This window comes from Lissotriton helveticus, chromosome 9 (assembly GCF_964261635.1).
Source record: "Lissotriton helveticus chromosome 9, aLisHel1.1, whole genome shotgun sequence".
Taxonomy (NCBI): domain Eukaryota; kingdom Metazoa; phylum Chordata; class Amphibia; order Caudata; family Salamandridae; genus Lissotriton; species Lissotriton helveticus.
This window is the reverse complement of record NC_136070.1, coordinates 404,149,487-404,173,998: the sequence shown is the minus strand read 5'-3', so window position 1 is coordinate 404,173,998 and position 24,512 is coordinate 404,149,487. Positions and strand designations below refer to the sequence as shown.

The 24,512-nt window shown below is 41.8% G+C and overlaps 1 protein-coding gene across 1 annotated transcript in view; it reads left to right on the top strand.

Moving 5' to 3' along the window:
• The window catches only part of WARS1 (tryptophanyl-tRNA synthetase 1), a 136,498-nt gene that overhangs the window by 40,016 nt on the left and 71,970 nt on the right, over positions 1–24,512 (top strand). The window contains exons 3-5 of the mRNA XM_078660185.1: positions 12,420–12,630; positions 13,706–13,814; positions 22,100–22,219. Of these exons, the coding sequence (XP_078516311.1) occupies positions 12,420–12,630; positions 13,706–13,814; positions 22,100–22,219 (440 nt within the window). The remainder of the gene's footprint in view (positions 1–12,419; positions 12,631–13,705; positions 13,815–22,099; positions 22,220–24,512) is intronic.

The window sequence follows — 24,512 nt, the reverse complement described above, 5'->3', positions numbered from 1 at the left end:
GGACACTACATTTTATGGCGACGATCGGGTCGTATTACCTTAATTGATGAAGAATTATTCAATAATCATTTTGCTGGTAAAGTAAGACTAATGAGATCGGATGTGAGGCCTCTTGGATATTCAGATAACCCAATTAAAATGGTTGGTTGTTTCATGACGGAGATTGAACTTGGGAGTAGAATTATCGTAGGAAAAATATATGTGGCAAAGAAGGGTGACATCTTGTTGGGCTGGGTTCATCAAGGTCAACTTGGTATAACTTTAGATCCCAATGCAGATCCACAAGTACAAATTCATCAAGTAGATATAGTGGAGAAGAATGTGTCGGATAAGGAATTGGGAGAGGATTTAGCTAACAAATTTCCAAAAGTATTTAGAGAAAATTTAGGTTGCTTGCAAGGTTATAAGCATCACATTAGATTAAAAGAGAATGCTATTCCTATCATAGCGAAAGTTAGAAGGATACCATTAATGGAACAGGATAAGGTAAAAGAAGAAATAGACAAATTGCTAAAGAATGATGTCATTGAACAAGTGGAGGCTACTGAGTGGTTGGCTCCCGTTGTCATAGTTAAGAAGTCAACTGGTGAGATTAGGCTCTGTGTTGATTTAAGAGCATTAAATAAGGAAGTAGTTGTAGACAGATTTCCCCTTCCGAACATTGATGAAATGGTTAGCACCCTTGAAGGTGCTAGATATTTCACCACACTTGATCTTGCCTCAGACTATCATCAGGTTGTATTAGATGATTATTCTCAGGACTTAACTGCCTTTATCACCCCCATGGGTACTTTTAGATATAAAAGGATGCCCTTTGGCCTTGTGTCAGCGGCTTCCGTCTTTCAAAGAATTATGGCAAGAATTTTAAAGGGAATATCTGGTGTAAGATGTTACCAAGATGACCTACTTATTTATGGAAATAGTTCAAAAGAACATTTCGGTCGTGTGTGTGCTGTGCTTAAACGTTTGGAGGACGCAGGTATGACACTAAAAAAGAATAAATGTAAATTTGGTGTGAAGGAAGTAAACTACTTAGGGCATAGAATAACTGACAAAGGCATCTTTCCAAAAAAAGAATTAGTTGACACCATCAACAAAATAAAAGATCCAGAGAATAAGGAGGAATTAATTTCCTTCCTTGGTATGGTGGAGTTCTATGGGAAGTTTATTCCTAATTTTGCAGACAAAACACAGTTTATGAGAAGGTTGACATCGAGGAATGTGGAGTATGTGTGGTCTGATGTATGCAAATCTGAATTTGTTGGGATTAAATCTGAATTGAACAAGGCTCCCTCTCTTCAGGCATTTGTGCCAGGTCTACCTACAATTTTATTCACCGATGCTAGTGAAAAAGGACTTGGTGCTGTCCTAATACAAAAAAGAAATGGGAAGGACAACTTGATTTGCTGTTCTTCAAGATGTTTAAGAGGTTCGGAATTGAACTATTCCGTTATAGAAAAAGAATCTCTCGCCATCTATTGGGCTCTGAGAAAATTAAAAAATCTTATTTGGGGAACAAAGATTCTAGTTTTCTCAGATCATAAGCCTTTAAAAGAAATTTTTGATAAAAAGGGTTTAGATTCGATCTCATCAAGAATTAGAAAATGGATTGTTTCATTACAAGAGTTTGATTTTTCCGTTGAATATATTCCAGGTGTATCGAACAAATCTGCTGATTGTCTCTCGAGAATGGTTGGGAAAGAGAATTTTGAAGAAGATGATGTTATAGGTTGTTGTGATGAATCTATAAATGTATGTGAGATTACTGAGGGAGCGATTGAAGAAAAAGAGTGGAGAGATGAACTTGAAAAAGATGAAGAAATAAAAGGAGTAATGCTTTCCTTGAGCAATAATTCTCGTTTAAAGAAACCCTGGACCTTGGTTTCTGATGAACTTGCGATTCACTCTGGGTTTTTAACCAGGGGAACAAAAATGGTTCCTCCACTGGGTATCAGAAAGAAACTCTTATCTCATGCTCACTCTGGGCATCTTGGTATTGTGAAAACCAAAGAAATTTTACGCTTGCAATTTTGGTGGCCAGGGATGGATTTAGAGATAGAAAGGTTAGTGAGAGATTGTCCAGAATGCTCTGCCAGTGATAAAATTCTAAAAACTAGACAAATGCCAATGGTTAAAAGATCCCTTCCAAGACATCCTTGGGATGAACTAGCCATAGATATAGTTGGTCCTTTGTCTGGTGTAAGTGATACACCTTATCTTTTAGTTCTTATGGATCTTTATTCCAGATGGATTGAGGTGAGCGCTGTAAGGGAGATCACATCTGAAGAGGTAATAAAATTTCTAGATACCATCTTTAAAAAAGAAAGTTTCCCTAATAGCCTCTTATCAGATAATGGTCCACAATTTTGTTCGAGGGTTTTTGAAGAGTTTTTGGAAAAATCTGGTATTTTACATAAAAAATGTTCTTTGTACCATCCAGAAACCAACGGTGCTGTTGAGAGGGTTAATAAAACCCTGAAGGAGGCTATACAATTAGCTAGATCATCTGGATTAAATTGGAAATCTGTCCTTCAAGACAGAATAAATGCTTATCGCTATGCTCCCCACACGACTACAGGTAGATCTCCCTTTGTTTTATTTAAAGGAAGGGCTCCCAACACCTATCTATGTCCTGGTTGGATGGATCTTAATAAAGGTCTGGTTGATAATGGAATAGGTGAATGGCGAAGGAGGGAGGAGAAGAAGCAAGATGAGAGAAAGTTTTATTTCGATAAAAGAAAGTGTGTAAATGCTCAAAAAGTTCTTGTTGGTGATCTAGTTCGTATCAAAGCTCCTGTTGGTTGTAGAAATTGGTCCAAGTTTTCGGATGTAAAAGCAGTTGTGAAAATATTCAGAAATGCCATTAAAACAGAGGATGGTAGAATTTGGAATAAAAGCAGAGTTGTTGTCGTAAAGTCAAGAATACCTGTACCTGATCTCTCTCATGATAGACAGGGTGTATCTCATTCGTTTTCCAATCCTGCCAATGATCTTAATTTATCCATGTCTCCCTCTAGATGTCAAAGAATACGTAGACCACCCTCCTATTTGAAAGACTATGCTTTATGACTCTTTCATTTTCATTACTGTTATTATTTTGTTGTCACTCTATTCATTGTTCTTGTTTTTCTGTTGGGGGAGAGATATGTGATGGTGCTTACTTATTAGTTACTGTACCTTTAATGTATCAAGAACCTTCCTGTAGTGGTTCTGGAACCATGCCTTGACAATGTTCTCTCTTGTGTCAGTTGTTATGCTGTCTCCTGTGGCTGAGGTTTAATAAATACCTCCTGACTCATGTTTCTGGTTCCTGAGCTTTTATTTATGTAGAGGACACTACAGATGTCACAGGACATTCTGATGCAGTGGTAGAGGGGAAAAGATATAGTAAGCATTTACCACACATCCTCTTCCGTTAGTGAACAACAGCAAATAATAAGTTAAGATAGAATAGAAGAAACCAGAAGAGACTATAGACATAAGAGCAAGTCAGAGAGACAATTTGAAAAGCAGGAAACTCAAGCGTGAAAGCAGAGAGAAAATAAAAAGAGGCATGTAGAAAGAAATGCAAAATTACATAACATGCCCATCCACCCTCCTTAATAAAACAAGGTAGCGATCCCGGTAAACTAAGTAGGGTGTATCAACTAATTGACAAATTGTGTGCAGATGGAAGAGAGCACAATAAGATAAATTGGTAACCTACACAGAAAAAGGTATGCTTTGTAATAAAGACTAGCACATGACATGCACTAACAACTTCCCTTCTAAGGGTACACTTAGAAGAGCAACCTTTTAAACTGTGGAACACAACAACTCCCCAGGAAAGGGTACACCAGAGGAAACTAACGCCCCTGGAACAAAATACACAGTAGCCATACACTGACAACTGAGACATAACTACACCAAGAGGTAGCGCTGACAACGCACCTCAACTACCCACATAGAGTGATGCAAATTAGACCAACACAGATAACCTCCCCTAACAAAAGGGTACACCATTGAACAATGTAGGAATTGTTCAAGATAACATCACTAAATGGCGGCGCTGACAACGTACACCACCTTCCCCAGAAAAGGGTACACAAAGATACTAATCTTTGAAACTTTCTAACAAATTAGTTACATGCAGACAACCTCCCCTAATAAAAGGGTACACCACGTGAAAGTGCGCAACGTAACTTCTCCAAAGAGTAACAACTAGACTCTAGGAAACAAAATGTAGGCACTGACTGACACCACAACCCCACAACCTCCCTTAAGTAAGGGTACGCCATAACGCCATAAGTACAAATCCTAAGTACATGGATGGGGTATTAATTAGACACTAACACCCTAGCTGGCATAGCAGGGTGAAACATAGGAAACATACTCTGAGACCGAACGTCACCAAAATGTAGGCACTGACTGACACCACAACCTCCCTTAAGTAAGGGTACGTCATAACGCCATAAGTACTAATCCTAAGTACATGGATGGGGTATTAATTAGACACTAACACCCTAGCTGGCATAGCAGGGTGAAACATAGGAAACATACCCTGAGACCGAACGTCATCTATGTATATAAATATACAGGGTACACCATAAGGTACAACATCATAACAACTACTGACATACAACAACCTCCCAAAGGTAAATGTACATTATGCTCAACACACACACTAACCCACAACATATACTGAAAAACAAATAAGTTGAAGCATAAGCATAAAAATAAACAAAATAATTCAGCTCCGGTGAGCGACATCTCACCCGAGGTCTTCTTAGCCAGAATTGTCCAAGAGTTCTGAAGAAAGACTTCACAGCAGGAAACTAAGTAGGGTGATATGCCCCGAGTTCTTGTAAGACGCTGCTTCTGGAAGTGGTAAGTCCCAAATGTGCCGAGAAATATAAAATAATATTCATACGGAAATGCCGAATAACATGGAGGAAGTCACGAAAAGGGAAACATTCTCGGTAGTACACCGAAAACAAACGCTGCTGATTTTCAACCATTTGGTGAAACTTTTGTCGGAGGACTTGTACATTTGTCGGAGTACTTGCACAGAAGGTAGACTGGAGAGGACCATAAGATAACAGTAAAGCTGACGGCCAAGTGACAGGACCGAACAAAGCCGTAGCCACTGACTGCGCAGACTTGCGCAGTGAAATGAAACACAATGGAGGCACGTCGTCACGTTAGTGCTGGATGGCTCACGGCGAAGACATGTTGTTCTGACATGTGACGGAGAAGACAGTGGCAGAAGAACAGACGTCACAAAGGCTCCTCGAGACAGGTAAGTTAGTGCGTGAGTTATAGCGGGTGGTTTTTCAAAGATGTAGAGGCTCAACCGCCACTTTGTAAATGGCATTGCCAAAGTACACAAAACGCCTCTAAAATGTTCCCACTCACCGGAATAATGCAAATAGGCTTCCAGACCTCCACACGCTGCCTGAACACGCAGAATAGTCTGAACTTGTGAAGGCAGAGGAAACAGCACACTGTGGGAGATCACATAAACAAGCTTGAGAAAACGGATGATGGGTGGCTGTTCCTCACTCACCGCAAAAATTCCATGCTTGTACACGCTGTCGTGAAGGGAGTACTGCTTGCGCACGGAGCGTCCATGAAGGCAATAGCGAAAAGCTCACCTAAGAAACATGGGAGAACACAACTGTCTCACCAGTCCCACAGTAAAATGTAGGGAGGGCGAACTGTCAAGGTGTAAAAGCAACAGAGACACAACAGGTTGATCAGGCCAGCTGGGTCACACACGCTTTTAAAGCTGGAGGCAGACAATCTCCAGATGACAGCAGGATGGCAGTTAGTTCCTTCACAAAACAGACGCCCAGGGTGCAGGCTGTCCCAAGTTGAAAAGGACACTGGTGGGGTTTACTGGGCGTTACTCTGATCTCCAGGAAATAGACTTACTTAAATGTAGAACAGTCCTTGGTTTCCTTAAAGCTGAGTTACAATCCTCTTTCTGTGCAGCGTAGGTTAGTCCAAGAAAAGTGGCAAAAAATGTGGTACACAAACAATGATGCGTAGTCCAGGTGTAGTAGTAGATCCCTCTTTATTAGCAGGTAGTAAGGTGGCAAGTTACAGGATAGGAAGTTTCAAGGAGAAAACCCCACCAGGAGAGAGCTTCCAGCTCCTCAGCCTGAGATGACCAACTGACTCTCTAGCTAGAGTCAGGCACTTAACATTCTATGATGTCACAGGACATTCTGATGCAGTGGTAGAGGGGAAAAGATATAGTAAGCATTTACCACAGGCCCCATCACTGCAGTGCTGCCCGGTGGGGGGAGGGAATCCTGCCCACTCCACACTCTTCAGCCTCTGCAGTTTTCCTCTCCCACCCGGCCCATGCAGCTCGCACCAAGTGGCCCCCACAGCTCGGAGCGCCGCTCGGCTCGACCAGGCATCTGTGCACCACACAGTGTTTGCACTCGGCTGAAGCTCCATCCCCTCTGTCACAGTGCAGCAACCTTTGCGCTGATTTGCCTGCCTCGTGCTCTGTACAAATCCGACTCTGGAAGAGAGAAACCAGCCAGAGGATCCATCTGATAAGGAAAGAGTATGGAAGCAGCAGGAAGAGGCACAGGTAAACTTTAAAATAAAGCTTGATATGAAGTGTAGGGCAAGGTGGCAGGCCAGGTGCATGAGACAATTTGAGTATGGGGAGTGATCTGGTGCATTACTGGGATGGAAGGTAAGAGCCGAGAGGTCCAGGAATACCATCAAGGAGCTGGTTGTCAACTCTCAGGGGCAAATCTCTAAAAAGTTGAGGAAATGCAGGGGCACCTGGTCTCTCTTTTTTCCACACTGTATACGAAAGAGGTATTTCTGAATTTGGCTAGGCTCAAGGAATGGTTGAGGGGTAGAGACCTCCTTTGGCTTATGCCGTCGGGTAGAGTAACTGAAGTTACAGATTACTAAGGAAGAAATCAGGGAGCATTTATCACGTACTAAGAATGGGAAAGCGGCGGATCCTGATGGCATTCCCCCAGAGCTTTATAAGCTATTAAAGGAAAAGATTGTACCAATGTGGGAATATTAGTTATGCAATATATCTGGGGAATTCTCCGATTTTCGACCCAAGCCACGATTTACTTGATTTTAAGGCCTGCCAAAGATCCCACCTAGGTCGATTCCTATCAGCCCGTTTCTTTATTGAATGCCGACTATAAGGTTATGGCGAGCATTTTGGCCGGAATATTTGCCATATTAGCCCGTAAGTTAATTCATCCAGATCAGAAGGGCTTTGTACCGAAGTGACAGATTCATGAGCTTACTCAACAATTGAATGGAACTATTGATCTGGCCACTACCCGCTCGATCCCCTTGGCAGTGGTCACAATAGATGCTGCCAAGGCATTCAACTGAGTTTATTGGATTTACTTATGGGAGGTTTCGGCAGTATTGGGTTTCAGTCCTTGCTTCATTCTGACCCTTCAGAGACTGTACAAGAATTTGTCAGCCCAAGTTATGTTCAATGGGTCATTGACTAGGAGTTTTGGAATTTGTAGAGGCACGAGGCACGGTTGTCCTCTGTCTCCTCCCCGACATTTACATCAAACCGTTTACCCAGTTAATTAGAAGGGATGCACAGGTAACCCCCTTCTATTCCCTGTATTTCAGCAATAGGATTGCGCTGTATGCAGACTATCTCCTTGTTCATACATCGAACCCGTCCAGTCTATTCCTAGACTGGAAAGGCTAGCGGAGAAGTTTGGGGCCTTATCGGAGTATCTAGTGAAGAACTCCAAGTCAGCGGTTCTGTGTTGGAACGTTACTGACTGGACTGTGGAGATGCAGGCTTAGATCAAATACCTGAGCATTGTTGTCTATCCCTGGAGGCAGTCCTGTCGCATAACATAGGGATGGTGGTGAAGGAGGTAGATCTGTTACTTGCCAGATCGAGGAATTTGCCATTGACAATCTATGTGTAAGTGACTCAGATTAAAATGTTGATACTCCCAAAGCTGATGTATCTTTTTAATTGTATCCCCCTTACATTTCCAAGATCGGGCACAGGTAGGATTCAGGGGGAAATAACAAGCTCATATGGGTTTCAGACGTGACTAGGCTTGCCTGAAAAAATTGAGGCGAAGGCTGTTGAAAGATGGCCTAGCTGTATCAGACCTGAATCTATATTGTAGGGCCTTACAATTTAAAAATTGTCCGATGCTTTAGAGTACCCTGGATAGTTCAACTTGGGGGGGGGGGGGGGATTTTTGCTGGGATGGACAGGGAGTTAGGATCCGTAGGGTTTCTATGTACGTTTGGTGCCCCAAATTTATTTTTAAAAAGTGCAATTAAAAGTTTCCAAGGCTGCGCTGAGTTTATGGGTTACAGTCAGGAAGACCACTAGGTATTGGTTACTTATCAGACTTTGCGCCTAGCCCGAATTCCCCGGTCACCCAAGAGTGTCTGCAGGACGTGCTAAGCCTTCCCTTGAGGATGGCTGGAATAGTTGCTTGGCGGGGGCTGTCTTTAGTACAGGGGGTATTACCCTGGGAAGTGGTAAAAGCCAGGACTGGAGGCTCCCTGTCGAGATTTAAATACCTGGAACTTTCCTCCTGGTTTGCAAGTGTCAATCTGGAGATGGGGGGCACCTGGGAGGATGAGTCATTAGTGCAAGGTGTGAGCTCTTAGAGCCAAGAAGTTGCTATCTGGTACTGGAAGCTTTTGTATGCAGAGTATAGAAAAAAGCAAAAAGAGCAATTGATGGAAGGAACATTGACCAATGTCAAGCATTCGCCCCCCAGTACAGTGACCTGGGACTAAATCCATCGTTTTGCTCACCATGCTATTCCAGTTTGGACCCAGCCGTATGCAAATCAGTCTTGACCCTGCTCCCCATGGGAACAGCCCCGACCGAACTGCCAAGCCAGGTCCTCCCTAGACTTAAAACAAACACCCTGGGACCGGTTTCGGGGTAACACCACTCATCAGCCGGGCTAGCTTGACTCCTTTGGAATGGTAAGCACAGGACCCATATCTGGGCTTGCCCTTCCTACTCGGGGGCCCAGAAGAGTTTAAAAAGCTTCATCAGGAAATGCTTAAGAGAAAAATATCAGAAGGTCACACCCGAAATAGTCATCGACAATAAAGCAAATCACACAGACTGTTCAGACACAATTCCCAACTCCCAAAAGCAAAAAATACTCAAACCACTTATGAACTGAGCAAAATTACTAAATTGCGCATCCAACCCGTCAGCCACCTGCGTCCTCCTCCCCTCACTGGATACATAAGTATTATGTCTTTGCTTTTATCTTTATGCATCCTCATGTCCTGATGTTCTGCAATCTTTTCTTATGCAATCTTTTCTTTTCCTTTGTGTATGTAAAGCACTCTGAAACCCACGGGTCTAGCTAGCGCTATATAAAACTTTATAAATAAACCCAAAATTCATAACCTTTCCTAACAAGAAGGCCCTCACAGATTCATGTCACGGAGTGCACTAAAGCCTGACATTCACTCTTCTCAAGAGAAGGAAAGGATGTGATCGCTAAACCTTATTCTGTCATAGAAGGGCACAATGCTCAGTGAACAGATAACAGACAAAGGTAACATAATTATGAATGATCTTGAAATGAAAACCCAGACCTATGGGATAACCTCGCCCTGTCCTTGAAAGTTTAGCCAAGTTTGGTCCTCCTTTATGACATTTGGACGCTAAAAAGAGTACCCATTGTAGAATGGGAGCCAATGAATGGCTTTATTATTGGCTGTGGAGCCGCCAGATACCCTAAATAGAAACAAACACTTTGATGACAAACCTCAAGATGGTACAAAAATTACACCCCTGAATCCTTGGTGAGCAATTTACATTAATCATTTTAGGCACAAATCTCAACTGTTTGTCCCCCAGTTGTAAACACACGGAAGGTAAGAAAAAGCTCCCTGATCCAGTGCACCCCACTACTCCAAGCTCCTTCCTCCTGTGTTTGGGGTCCTTCAGTAATAGTGGCAGTCGCCCTCTTCATTTGTTTGATTTAAATCATGCTGTAATCTTTCTTTTTGCTTTGTGTTTTTTCCTCTTCGGTATGTTGTTTGTTCGGCATGTATTGCCTAGTAACAATGTTTTTTTTTTTTACCAGCCACATTTTATGAGAAACATTCTAAAATAAAGCTATATACATATCTACATAATTAAAGGGGCTTTAGGTAAACATTTCATCCATTCGTTTGTTCAACTGTCATTTATATTTACATCACCCATTACATATACAGCATGGACCAGTTGGTCAGCCCACTTAGGCCATTCTCTCTCTTGCACTGTGATTGACTGTATTTTGTTTGTTCACATGCACACGTCTGCCTAAAAAGAAGTGTATTTCAGTGTCAGAAAGAATGGGTTCAGTTTCAATGCAAGTGGGCTAATACTTTACAATGCAATGCTTTTTTCCTTTGCATGATTTTTGTGTGTGTTTAAACTGTTTTCAGGCTCCAGTAATTTAAGTAAGCAGTTATTTTTTCTCTCTCTCTCTCTCAAAACCTGCAATCATGGGGCTGGCATGTTTTTTTTTGTTTTTTTGCATATGCTTGCAATAGAAAATAATAAAATAACCATTACATCAACTTGCCAAGGCCAGACCTATTGGCTGTGCCAATGTTTGTTTTTGTTACTTGTTTGACTAAAGCCGAATGCCAATACACAGTATTTTACTTAAACTCGTATTCCCACCGCTTCTCCAATACTCCTGCCTATTCCTTTTCACTGTCTCCAGTCCCTCTAAACCTACCCAACATATTGTCCCCTACCTCCCTATCTACATCCTGATTACCAACTCAGTTACTTTTCTTAATCCACACTTCAGTCTGCGTACCTGTCACTTTCCCACGTGCATCTGCAGGCGCATCTATCGCTTCTATATCTGAGCTTTGAGGTTCTTCGATCGATCTTTTTGAGTTTGTAAGCAAAAGGAAGATAGGTCTTGTGAACACAATAAAGACTGGTTTGCCAGCTCCAGTTACCTGCGGTTATCTTGCCCATGAATGGATTGAAGAAGTAATGTTTGATCACTAGGAAATAATAATTTTCGAACTGCTTCTGAAGGTGTATCTTGAATTTCGACTGGGTTGATTATCTTACGATTGTGTAATGACTTGCAATCAAAGCTGACGTCTCTTGGCACCTTACTGTTAAGTTCAGCTGTCCATTGTGGTCTGTTGTTTAAAAGGTTTTCTGTGTGCAAATAAGTTCACCAAAGGATGTAAAAGAACAGTGTCAAGGGTACAAGGCATGTTCCTGACTCACACAATTGCACATAGCCTGTTAACCCAGCCAATGGGTGTTGCTGATAGGGAAATGTTGCCATTATGGCCAGTCGTCAGCATTCGTTAATTCAGGGCATCAGGAAGATTTGTGGGTTCTACCATCAACAGCAGAGTCACAAACTTGTATGTTTGTAGATATTCACCAGAGAGAAGAAATCGGTTTCCCGCCCTTATTTCTCGTAAAGTCTGTAGTCCATGTGCTTCTAGGAAGGCACTGCGCAGACCGCTCCTCTAACAGTGATGAGGTGCAGAATAATGTTTCTCATTGTAAAAATATATTTTATCCCTGGAAAACAAAAAAAATGGACTGTGTAAATGCACATTTACATTTAATTAACGTGGGGAGTATTGCAGTTTCCTTTAGAAAATTCTTGGAAGGGACCCATCTACAAGGATGCCACCTGTAAGGACCTTCATAGTTAAGGTGGACCTTCTAAGGCCTTTCGTCTTGTTCGCACCCAACATGTAAACCATAGCAGTCGCAAACAGGAAAAAAATGTAAATGTCCATGGCATGCTGGGTGTTTTCTCTGGGATACTTCTTTTATGTTTTTCATGCATACTAGTTCTACAGTTTGTTCCTATAAAACCAATAAATGCATGGATGGCTGACATGACATGGCTGCCCACACAACATTTTCTGTGAAAGTGCCCCTGCCATATCATCCGGATCCCTTTTGGTGAAGAATCGTGGCCACAATGGCCGAGATCTCTCTCACTACAACACGCGTGTCGCCACTGAGCAGGTGGCAGCAGGATCAGCACACCTGCCCATGCCTGATCAATGTTGTTAGGCTTTTCAGTACTCCAAGATAACTACTACCCTCTTAGAGTATTTTGGCTACTAAAATCTTTTGAGAATTCCCCAAAAGAAGCAGGGATTGTGACTAAAAATGTAACAATAATACAAAACAGCACGTTTCCTTTTTTATTTTATCTTTTAGTGAAACAATCACCTGGTACAAAAGGGTCCCCCAGACTTTGAGTAAGAGGGTAACTAGCAGAATAGATTGAGTGGACTCTACCTGCAAACAGATTCCTGTTGTTCCTAGGAGTAAAATAAGTGTCATGATTCAAGTTTATTTCTTTTACCACCTTCTGTTTCTGGCATCATGGTTTAAGGTTTGCCTGTTATTTTTCTCTGTTCAGGAGGACGTTGAAGAAGCAGTTAAGCAACTATTGGCCTTGAAAGTGGATTATAAAAAGGCCACTGGTCAGGATTACAAACCTGGGTCTCCACCTGTTGACTTGGACCCATCTGGTACCAATGGCCCTGTTGCAGAAGAGGGGGATGACTTTGTGGATCCATGGACAGTGCAGACTGGCAGCGCCAAAGGTGTAGACTATGACAAACTTATAGGTACATTTTCTTTGTTTTTATTTGAAGCCTTAACATTTTTGAAACCATATTGCATTCTTGTGTGTGTGTTTTTTGCAAACTAGTGTGCTCAAAATGTGATTGTCCGAAAACACTTCTCCCTGAAATCCGTGGGTAAAGAAAGAAGTGGGTGTTCTCCTGTCACTTGAAAAAACATTTGGCCACACAGCTTTTAAAACTGCTATAATCCAAGTTCCCTGTCTGGAACGCTCTGATGCAAGGATCCAAATACTAGAGTTGATGCAAGGATCCAAATACTAGGGTTGCTTGATGGTCTGAGAGTACCAGAGTCAACGCAAGGATTTTTCTCTAGTACATTGAATCACCTGGAAGCCTTTTTGACAGTAGGATGTCTTACAGAATTTAAATTCATAAACGTTCCATTATCTTTATTAAAAACGTGCCCAATAGCTCATATTGGCTTTCAAGTTTTCTCAGCCCTTGATGTGCTATGTAGAGCAGTGCTAATTTGGTGATGGAAATACTAATTTAGGAAAGGCTGTGTTTCACCTTACATCTTGTTTCAAAATTGTCTGCCTCAAAATATGATCCATTTAGTTGCCCTTTCGAAGCAGTGACTTCTTTCTGTGAGTAACAATTGAAAACTTGATGAAGGATTTTTATTCGCCTTATTTATTTCATAGGAAGATGCTACTAAAGTAATAATCACAGTACATATGCGTTTCTATAGCACATTTTTTCTATCAGGAAATAGTAAATTCAGACCATAATTATAAGGAAATAAGCAGTGAAGAAACTACAACTGTTTGGTAGGACTGTACTTACTACCAAGGACATCAGTCAGACTGCATTATCATCGTTTTATTACATTGTTTGAGTATTGCGAAGTTGTTTATTTCTGAGCTGAGGGGTCCGTGCTAAGTCAGTTGATTCTTGACTGGCAAGCTGGGATCCCGCTCAGGCAGGCTGCTACGAATAAACCCGAAGTCAAACTTCACCCTCGAGTTGGTTGTTTTAATGTACCACAATGATCATATCAGACCAAGAGTGAACACCTTGAGAATATTTTTCCCATAACGGCCTTTATTTTTTTCAGTTCGATTCGGGAGCAGTAAAATTGACAAGGAGTTGGTTGATCGAATTGAGAGGGTAACTGGACAAAGACCTCACCACTTTCTCCGCAGAGGGATCTTTTTTTCTCACAGGTGGGTGTTCTCCTGTCACTAAACGGGTAGGCTTATGACGCCTACTACATATATCAAGAACTCACATTTTATAATTGAGTTATTTGGGGATTATGATTATCTGATGATCAGCTGCTTTATATTTGCACAGAGTGTGGCCTTATACAAATGTTCTGAATGAAAACCCAGTCCTTTACTCACTGGCCCTGTCCTGCTCCATTTAGGGTGTATGTTTGGCCACAAAGCCTGCCTGGGACAAGAGATTGAATGGAAAAAAACACAAATGTTACCCATGACCAACATTTGGTGAAAACAAAATAACAATCAGAGGGGTAGGGATACAGGACACTCCTATTCCCCAACTAAATATTCAAAAACAACAAAGGAGTGATACATAAAAGAAAGAGAATTTTCCAATGCCCAAGACAACGAAGCCTGGACCGAGCACCAATACTGCGTAAAATGCTAATAATAACACAGGAAAAGCACAGTGAAAAAAGGGAAACATTCAATGTTTGAAAATAAAACCCTCATTCATCAACATAGTTGATGACATGCTTCATCATGGGTTTTTTTTTACCAAGGAGACCAGGTATCTCCTTGGTATGCTACCACGTCTGTGTGACAGCAGAGCGGATTCCAAACATATAGGTGAAGTGAAGAGGTATCAGAATGTAGATGAATGCAGATACGTTCTCTGTCACACCCACCCTTGCTGTGTTTGTGGGTGTCTCAGAGGGAATGCTCAAGTGTAGGTGTCACCCATCCCAGATGTGTATTGGAGACAGGCTGCAAGGCACACAAAGCGGTAAGCGCAGAGGAATGTCCACTTTCAAGTAGTGGCATTTCTAAAATAGTATTGTTAAATTCAACTTTACCAATAAAGAGGATTTATTATTACCAGTCAACAAATATGAAACATGATGCAGCTACTCCTTTTTAATAACAAATTACAGCTTAAAAATGTTTTAAGGAATTCCTAATGCTAGCCTATGAGAGGAGTAGGTCTCACCGTAGTGAAAAATGAATTTAGCTGTTTTTCCCTTCTAGGACATGTAAAACCTAAAAGTATATCTCCTACCTTTTAGTTACACAGCACCCTGCTCTCAGGGCTACCTAAGGCCTACCTTAGGGGTGACATAAGTGTAATAAAAGGGGAGTTTAAGGCTTGGCAAGTGGTTTTAAATGCCAAGTCGAAGTGGCAGTAAACTGCACACACAAGCCTTGCAGTGGCAGGCCTGAGACAGGTGTGAAAGGATACCTGTGTCGGTGGCACGATATGTGCTGCAGGCCCACTAGTAGCATTTAGGTTACAGGCCCACTAGTAGCATTTAGGTTACAGGCCCGGGATATATGGTATACCACTTTACAAGGGACTTACAAGTAAACTAAATATGTCAATTGGGTATACACCAATGTCACCACGTTTAGGGCAGAAGCATGTGAACTTTAGCTCTGGTCAGCAGTTGTAAAGTGTTCAGTGCCCTAAAGCCAATAAAAAGAGGTCAGAAAAAGAGGAGGAGGAAGGCAAAAAGTTTGGGCTGCCCCTTCAGAGAGGGCCATTTTCCAACAGGCTGTTACTTCGTCATTGTGTAGTCTTCTTTAAAAAGGTGCTTCTATAGCTCTTTACTAAATTGGCACAATATTGGGCATTCTGATTCATGTAGGGATGTGGTTCCAGATCCTGTGTACAAAGACTAAGAAGACCTGTTGCCTTGTGTTTGCTTTTTTTTGTCACTCTCCGGCCCAATGGTGTCCTGGTTGCAGGGGTGCAGCGAGTTACCATAGTGATGAGCTTCTCTGCTAGACAGATGTGGTTTTCTGTTGTGATGACTTTGCTGTAATGCAGCTGGTTTTGAAGATGATGCAGGAAAAATAGAGTTTATCAGGATGGGAGAGATTTTTTTGTAATATTTGGACTGTGAGACCAAAAGCTGCCCTTGCAAAAATGCTCAAACCAGCCCTGCTATCTTCGTCTTGTGCTGTCATTCTCTCTTTCCATCCTTCGGTTCTCAGTCTCTCCTCCTTCATTTTTACTACCCCCCCCCCCAAAACTCCCTGTCCCTGAAAGCCTTCCCATGCCTTATGCAATTAATCTCAGTCCTGAGCTGCCAAAACTGGCCTCCAGGGCCTGAGGCCCAATGGGGAAATGCCGGGTACTATAAAAAGCCTGTCCAGCCCTGCTTCAGGCTCTTGAAAAGGTGTGCTGTGCCTTGTAGGATTCCCTTAATTAGGACCAGTGTGGCATCTCGGAGACCATGGACCTTGGGGTTACCACTATCCATTGGCAACAGTTTGCAAACTTGAACAGCAGTTCTGAAGTTGCTTACTGTGATGAACAGTTTAATTTTCTTTAGATGAGAGAACTGGTACCAGTCCATCTTGGTTTTCTTAGCAATGTATTCCTTGATGATGAGTGTCCAGGGGGATTCGGAGTGATTTGGCATTGGATGAAAATTTGGGTTTCATCTCTCTGGATTCTTTATACATTTTTTTAAGTGCTGTCACCAATCTGATGCATGTGCGTCAGTGGTTAATGACGCACTGACACAGTGGTTAATTCGAGCATATTTAAAATACATTGATTATTTTTGAAGTGTAGGTTACTGCTAAAATCATTTACAAGTTCTGTCTGACAGCAGTAAAACTGAGCTAATTCCAAGCCATGTAAGTCATGTTTTGCGGTTTTGCTCCATTGCTATAACCTCCACTTTGAGCTTGCAGATGTCCTTACTATGCACGCTGCGCCACACTTAATTCAACTTGACTCAGTGATAGACTATGCTAATCTTCCAAGCCCCACCCTTATTGACATCAACACTAACCCCACCCTTTATTCTACCCCACTACTAATCTCTGATGACATTTTCTTAATTACTTTAATTTTGTCTTCTATCACTCAGTCTTGTGAACATTGTCCTCTTTTCTCATCCACCATAAAATGTTTCTTATTTTAGCTTCAAAACACCAAAATCTTAATTTATTCTTAGTCTTCGATGATCCTCCTCACTTGTTGTGACAAACAACATGCATAGTGTCACAGTTGTGCAGCGGCAAACAGTAAAAAAAAAATGCCTGCGCATACCAATAAATCGTATTAACCCCAAAATTTCAAATTGGCCGCCAACGTACGACATAATGTATACGCCTACTGGAGCCCAAGTGTAATTTCTCTTGTAATGAACACGCTTTGCACCATGCACTTTCATTTCTGCTTCACAACCAGTGTGAGCAAGAAATCATGCGACTCACTGAAGGCAAACCAGAGCTTCGTGCAAGTGCAGCAACAACAAACCCACTCACTGCCTCAAGAAACCATCATGCTCCAAACCACAGGAAGGCCTTTCAAAGGACCTGTTATGAGGTTAAACAATAAACCAACAGCCTATCACTGAGATCATATTAAAATTAACAACTGCTACAGACCTAATAAAACAGCATCACATAGGGCCAGATGTATGAAGAAACAGTTTTGCAGTTCTCAAATTGCTAATCCTTGCGAGTCGCAATTTAGAAATCGCAAAATGGCATTTATGAAAGTGTGTTGAACACTTTCTGCGATTCCCAGTGAGTCGCAGATGACCTACCTCTTGAAAATAATGAGGTAGGTCGCAATTTGCGACCCACTAAGAATCGCAAAAATCACAGGGATGGTGGACTGCCGAGATCCGCGGATCACCATGTCTGTGATTGCTTTTAAAAAAAGCAATCTTTTTTTTTTTTTTTTTTTTTTTTGTAAAGCAGCCCGCTTTCCTTCAAGGAAAAAGGGATGCTTTACAAAATGAAAAGTTTTCTTTTCATCTTTCAAGAGTAGGCAGTGGTCCGTGGGACCACTGGCTGTTCTTAAAAAAAATGCTTTTACAAAGATTCACAAAGGGTAAGGGGTCACTTGGGGACCCCTTCCCATTTGTGAATGGGTTACCACGTACTTAAAGTTTTGCGACCGTATTTTGGTTGCAAAACATTCATACATACCGATGCGATTTTGTATTAGGAAGGGAAGCTTTAAGCACACCCCTTCCTAATACCGAATCGCAAACCCAAATTGCGATTAGGTAACAGGTTACTGAATTTCAATTTGGGTTTGGTACATATCGAAATGCCTTTTTGCGTTCGCAAACTGGCCAATTCGTATGCGACCTCAAAAAAGGCTTCAAGCACATGGCCCTAAGTCTCAAGCAAGGCTTTCTTTGACTTCTACTAGTAACTGTTCATAAGAGAAATATTAACTTCTCCCAAGAAAGAATTATATCTCAATTTATTATAATTCTGATATTTATTTAACCAACAATCATTCTTTCAACCAGCCACTTCAAATGATATTCAGAATTTCAAAATCAAGCCACTCTTACTAGAAAAACACAAAATTACGGTAAAGCAGAAGTAAAAAAGTAGGAAGATAGCTGGGAGTGCAGGACTTGAAATGTTAACCTCTGGGCTTTGCCTTAAAATCATACTTGAAAAGTATGAAGAGAAATTTTCAGATTATTACTCATTGGTCTATTCCCTTGAAAATGTAGAAACTGCTGTTGCCCTGCTGACCATATTATTGTATCTCCTCACACTGTATTTAGCAGTGGTCCACGTCTGTAACGGTGGAGCCGGCCCAGATATTGCATAGTCTAGACATAAAGTTGCAACAACAAAAATCGTAACACGGGTGATTTGATACTGTTTAGCACATTTAAAAGTCTGAGCAGAATCCGCATTTTAAGAGCATTCACCCTATCCCACTATGACGACCTTAACTGCCAGTACCTGGAGTAGTCGGTATTCAATTTAGGAGTTAACTGGGCTAGTTTAGAGCCTTCACTTATCGAACATCCCAGTGTGTGATACCCAAGTTTCCCAGCCTAAAATTATTTTAGATTCCACTTGGAAAAATGAGCAATATGACAAATTGTGAATACCTACTTCTTGTCCAATTTAATCACTGGGATTTGAAACTGCATATCATCTACATAAAGCAGAAATGCAATCCATGGCCATATAAGTAATTTTAAATACTTTTATTGTACAGCACACTTTATAGATTAAACCGTAACTAGAGTAAAAGATTTACCTACAATAGAGCACTGATTGAACAGGATTTAGTGCAGCAGCCAATCCTTCATGTGTTTCTTGAGGACAACTAAGGGCGATTTTCGTGAAGCTGAAGGGAAAGATGATTCTTGAGTGTTAGGCCAGGCACTAAGCATCTTCTGGGCATGAAATTAGATAGAGGTACCTATTATATCTTCAGATTATCTTTTGTGTCGGATAGTTGGGTGGCATCTTATTGAGGCACTTCTGAACTAGAGCAAGAATTTTAAAATCACTTGATATGTTGTTTTGAGTAGCAAGTTACATGTGTGTTCTGTAACTCTGCGAGTTTGAACAGTGTAGGATTGGTGAGTGTGATCACCTTCACAAAATGGTGATTGGCCTCCAGATTCTTTGTTCTTCCCCTTCAACGTGACAGTCCACATCCACAGTGTCACTTGATCTTGTAGAGAAACTTAGTGTCTGGTGAGTGAAATGAATAAACGCGTGCTTCCATGCACTGCTTTTACTGAGAGTGTTTAGTTTTAGTCAAAGCCAATATTTAGTTGCTTAACCACATAACACTCTTTCCCTCTCTGCCTTTATGAAGACCTGGAATGTTGCTTCCTTTCTTGATTATGATAGGTCTTAAAGTTTTAATAAAGTGTTTGATTTGGTAGGCCTTGGTCTTCTCCTGTGTCCGGTGAAGAAAGCTTATCTTGCTTGCCAGCCAGTGGTTACACTTTTTCTGGACCACAAGGGAACTCTTCCCTGGGGTTTGCAGTTTTCTTCAGGCCAAGAATCGGCCAAGAAATTTAGAAAAGCTCCAATGCTCGACCTGTCTAGGAAGAAGAGGAAGCGCTACTACTGTTGTGAGCAGAGGAGCAGGCCCATGTGCAGGGCTAAAACTGAAGCGGATGCTTCCTTGAAGGAGTGAGCTACTCTGAGGATTGCACAGATCTTGCAACCGACCTGAAATATATAAGTGAGCAGCACATTTGCTGTGCATGCATTGTCCCACTGCCCACAGTGCAGCATCCTTACCATAGGTAATCCATTGGTGCCCATTTCTAGGCACAATGTGAAACATGTTTTGCTTTTTTACTCCATGCCTTGAGAGGGGTGATCATATACCTGCAGCCAGTCACTCTGATTTCCAAAAAGTGAAAATGGTGTCACGATCACTTGCACAACAAACCATTATTGTTTTAAGTTCTATCTCAGCCCTTCTGTTCCATCAACTGGGCATGTGGGTACAATGGGTGACCTTGCACAGAGCAGTTTTGACAGCTGCTTACCATTTGGGGGTTGGGGTCCCTGACGTTTGGTACCTCTGAGGTTGGTTGTTGGGCATTAGCTCACTATAACACCAGTAGCCCCATTCGTTGACGTGTGACCGGTTAAACTCCTAACTGATTCCTCCTTCAACTCTATCCCAAAGTAGTTATTAACTACCTGGACCCCTAGTAGCTTTAGTAAGTGGACAACGAGAACTGTGAACTGCCGTTAATAGTGTAAAAGCAACAGCTTGGACTTTGGTGGGACCCTTGTTTTTGTTTGTGTAATGGAGCTTAGGCTACTTGATTTTTTGGACTGTTTTTGCTTGATACTTGCCCGAGTGGGCTCCAACCTCTTATACAGTCTTGTACTGTGAGCTTGACGCATTGTAGCATTTTGTCCAGTGCTTTTAATTACTGACAGGGTGAACTATACAAAGACTGTGGTACATCAGGGGCATTTGCAGTTGTTACAGAGAACATCCGAACCTTTTCCCATAGCCTTAGGGTCCATGTTATTTTAATGTTGCATATTCCCCCATAAACAACATATTAATGCCACCTGTACATCGGAGTCCAAAACGATGCTGCGACCTTCTGCTATTTTGTACACTTTATTAGTTTACCTATCTTGTTTTTTTAATATGTAATTAGATCTATAATGTTTAATAAAATATACCTTTTACATGTGTCCTACAGTTGCTGAGTACCAAACGCCATCACTTCCTGTGTAAACTTTAACGTTTTGGCGTCAGAGTCCTGTTTTCAAAGAGAGTAATTAGGTTATCTGCATTAGTACCTAGGTACTGGGAACATCACTGTATGTATTTATGGCAGGTCCTGCATCACATGCTGCCCTGCAACCAATGAGAGTCCGAGGAACCTATTAAAAGGCTCTGGAGGCCAGGATACTGTACCTGCAGAAGCTGGCTCCCCCCTCACTTTTTAGAACCTTTCATCGTCAATATTTTCTGATGGCAAAAACAGATAGGCGGGTCGTATGGGCTAGATTCCCTGAAAATGCGTTCAGTTCATACTTATGTACACTGCCAAAATCACCTGCTCTTCATAAAACTGATAACCAAGATGTTCAAAAAAATCTTTGACTATTTCACTGTATTTTTGGCTGCAACACCAAAGTGATGCTGGATTGCTGGACTGTTAATGGCACCCATCCATCTACACACAATCGCCTTTCTATCTCCATCTGCACCACAACTGACAACCTTTTCTAACTGCTGCATAATCTGCAGATTTTAACGCAAAAAATTGTTACTAGCACCAACGGTTCAAAAGTTACTAAAAACGCAACGACACGTGTTTCCGCACAGTGGAAGGCTCTTTGCAAAGGTTGACTTCTCACCTTTCTGTGCTCGTTCCTGCATTTAGATGTTAAACTGGTACTAATGAGGTGCAAGTATTGCCCATACAGTGATCTAAGTTTAAAAATGACAAAATAATGAAGTAATACTATCACGAATGTGTTGCATAATGCTGTATAATTTGCCTTTTCTTGCACATAATTTACTCAGTACTTACGCATAATTTGACCCTGCCGCATAATTCCAGTGGCCCTGGTCCTAATTCAAGAAAAGGCACTGGTAAGTGTGTTCCTGTCCCCAAACACCTCTCTCCTCGTTAAGTCAGCAGTGGCACAAGTTCAACCCATTTACTTCATCTTCGTCAACCACATTTTATTTTTGACTCCGTGTTTACTTATTGACTATAACAAGTTTCTTTGAAGAGAGTGCATAGTTGCCTGCTTTGTGCAATATACGTCACCTGAAATAAAAGTATATGCCTCGTTTGATTTTGTTCTATATTTCTCAATTGAGTTTTATCTGTATTCGGTCTAACACAATGGTAAGCATCAGTACAGCATGATATGGCTTCAAAACAATTGCCTTGTCGAAGTTAGGTTTTATTGTATTACATTATGAACAAAACACAATTCTATTCATTCATTTTTATTGTAACCATTTGTTTCTTTTTTTTCTCTCTTTTTAGAGATATGCATCAAGTCCTTGACGCCTATGAAAATAAAAAGCCATTTTACCTTTACACAGGTCGGGGGCCTTCTTCAGAGGCAATGCACGTTGGTCATCTGATCCCGTTTATTTTCACAAAGTAAGTACCTGGGCATTCGTTTGTTTAATGGATACGTGTCCTATATTTTCAGTAATGCTTTGGGCAGTGTACAAGGTCCAGAATCAGGTTGTGCATTTTTAGAATAAAACTAATTTGAAGGATAAGAAAAAGTGTTGATTCCATGCTGGTAATTGCAGTGCAGTTACCTTTGCTGTCACCCTCTCTTCTTGTTAGTAAGGTAACAAAAGTATGTTTTGTGGTGTAACCGTAAGAAACTGATACTCATTGAAACTCAAATATTTTACAATCCTTAAACTCTCCATCCTCTTCTGGTGCTGCAGTTTTGATCTAAAACCGGCTTTGTTTCTGGGTGGCTCTTCATCTTCCACTCATGTTGAGACTAATTCCTGTTTTTGTCATGTTGGTGTTTTTAAATAGTCCACATTTGCGTGGTCATGTATTATTACATGCATTGATATTTGTTATATTTTTTTCTACTTATATTTTTAATAGGCGACTGCACACCCGTTTGTAAATTAAATTGAAACTGCAGGAGAATTCTCTTCATTATCTCTAGAAACAGTGGAGAGGAATAACAATCTCTCTGCTAAACCCATTTGATTTTCTTTCTTAATGAAGCTGGCACCATTCGTCGGTTGCATTGGCTGCCAGTGGATAAGCAAATTGAATTTACGGCCCTCTGCGTGGCCTTTAAAATTCTGAAACTCTCCTCTCCTGGTATTCTGGCCAATTTGTTGATGCCCTACGTTCCTACGCGCCAACTGCGCTCGATGGGGCAATACTTGGTCACTGTTCCCCGGGTAAAAAGGCTTTGTACCGGGGGGGGGGGGGCGATCCTTCTTCGCGTAGCGACTAAACTTTGGAACTCCCTTCCCTTACAGATTCGTAGTCTGGACAACTATCTTACTTTTCGGAAGGCAATTAAAACATATCTCTTCCCTCAGGCTTATGCTTTAGCTCTATTGTCACACTGCTGGCAGCACCGGGACGCCTCTTTGCTGAGGCAGCTGTGCGCTATACAAGATGGGTTAACATAACATAACATATGAAAAAGATTGCTTGTGTTTTGCTAATGGGTGTTTGAGTTTTCTTTACTCAAAGTATACTGCCTCTTTTGTTGCCCCCTCATGCAGCTAGGATGTCGATGCAGAGCAACTTAGCTTATAGATGTATTTTAGCTGCGGTATTTTGCAGCACAGCAATAGACTTAGTGTGGCATTCCAAAGCAACTTTAAAGCAAAAATGTATATTGTCTACCCGTGTAGCATTTACAATAGCTTATCTGCCCGGAAGAGCTAAATATGTTCGCATATTGAACAGTAATCAAATGCATTTAAAAAATGAATGCACAACATTGGTTGGATCAATCGTATTTCATTTGAATGAGTGATCACGTGTAGGCCACTACAAGTATACTCACTGTGGAGAGTACAGGGAAAGAGGAAAGATTGTTATTGGAGCCTATGCAATATCGTTATCTGTTCTCAGTGCTTCACAGGCAAGATCCCTTTGAGTCACCACAGCAGTGTAAAATGAGATGTATCATCAACATTATTGGGGTTTAGAGCAGCACGTTGTTGTGTTTGAGAAGGTGCTTCGGTTGGGTAACACAACAGGGCAACCTGGTGTAGAGCGAAAAATCATTTCTCATTGCTCCCTTGTATACCACATGTCAGGAAGTAGTTATGCAAGTTCTTATAAAATAGGGTGGATGAGGTTGGTTATCCAATGTATTCTAACAGTTAAAGGATTGTCTATTGTACTGTGGGCCTGGAGGATATCCTTACTTAACATTCTTATAAAGTTCAAAACCTACATCAATGTATCCTTGTGCTGTAGCTAGTTGTCTTAAAGTCATCAGAGCTTTTGTACAGATGTGCACACAAAATTAATTAAAAACCACTTACTAGGGGGGCGTGGCCAAGGCAGCCAGCATGGCGGACGCAGCTTAGGTGAGCTCCGTCCCGCCGATCGACTATCAGCCAGATTATCCTTGCTCCCCTCCCGCCCGAGCCAATTCCGCGACGGAGTAAGGTAGCAGGGGGTGTCGAGAGGACACTGGAGAAATTTGCTCCGACTCGGAGCGGTAGTTCCCGAGCTGTCGCTCCCGGTGGCGGAGAGGCCTACACCGCAGAACGGAGCCGGGGCCTCGAGGTTGGAGGCACCCGGAGGTGTGCGCCAACTGCCGGCGGGCGATCCGACGAAGAGGCGGGAGTCGCCCGCCTCTCTGGGGAATACACAGCAGGCGAGTGTCTCCCACGGCAACGGTGAGCTGGTCCCGGCGCGGCGCCCTTGAAGCCTGGCCGACCGG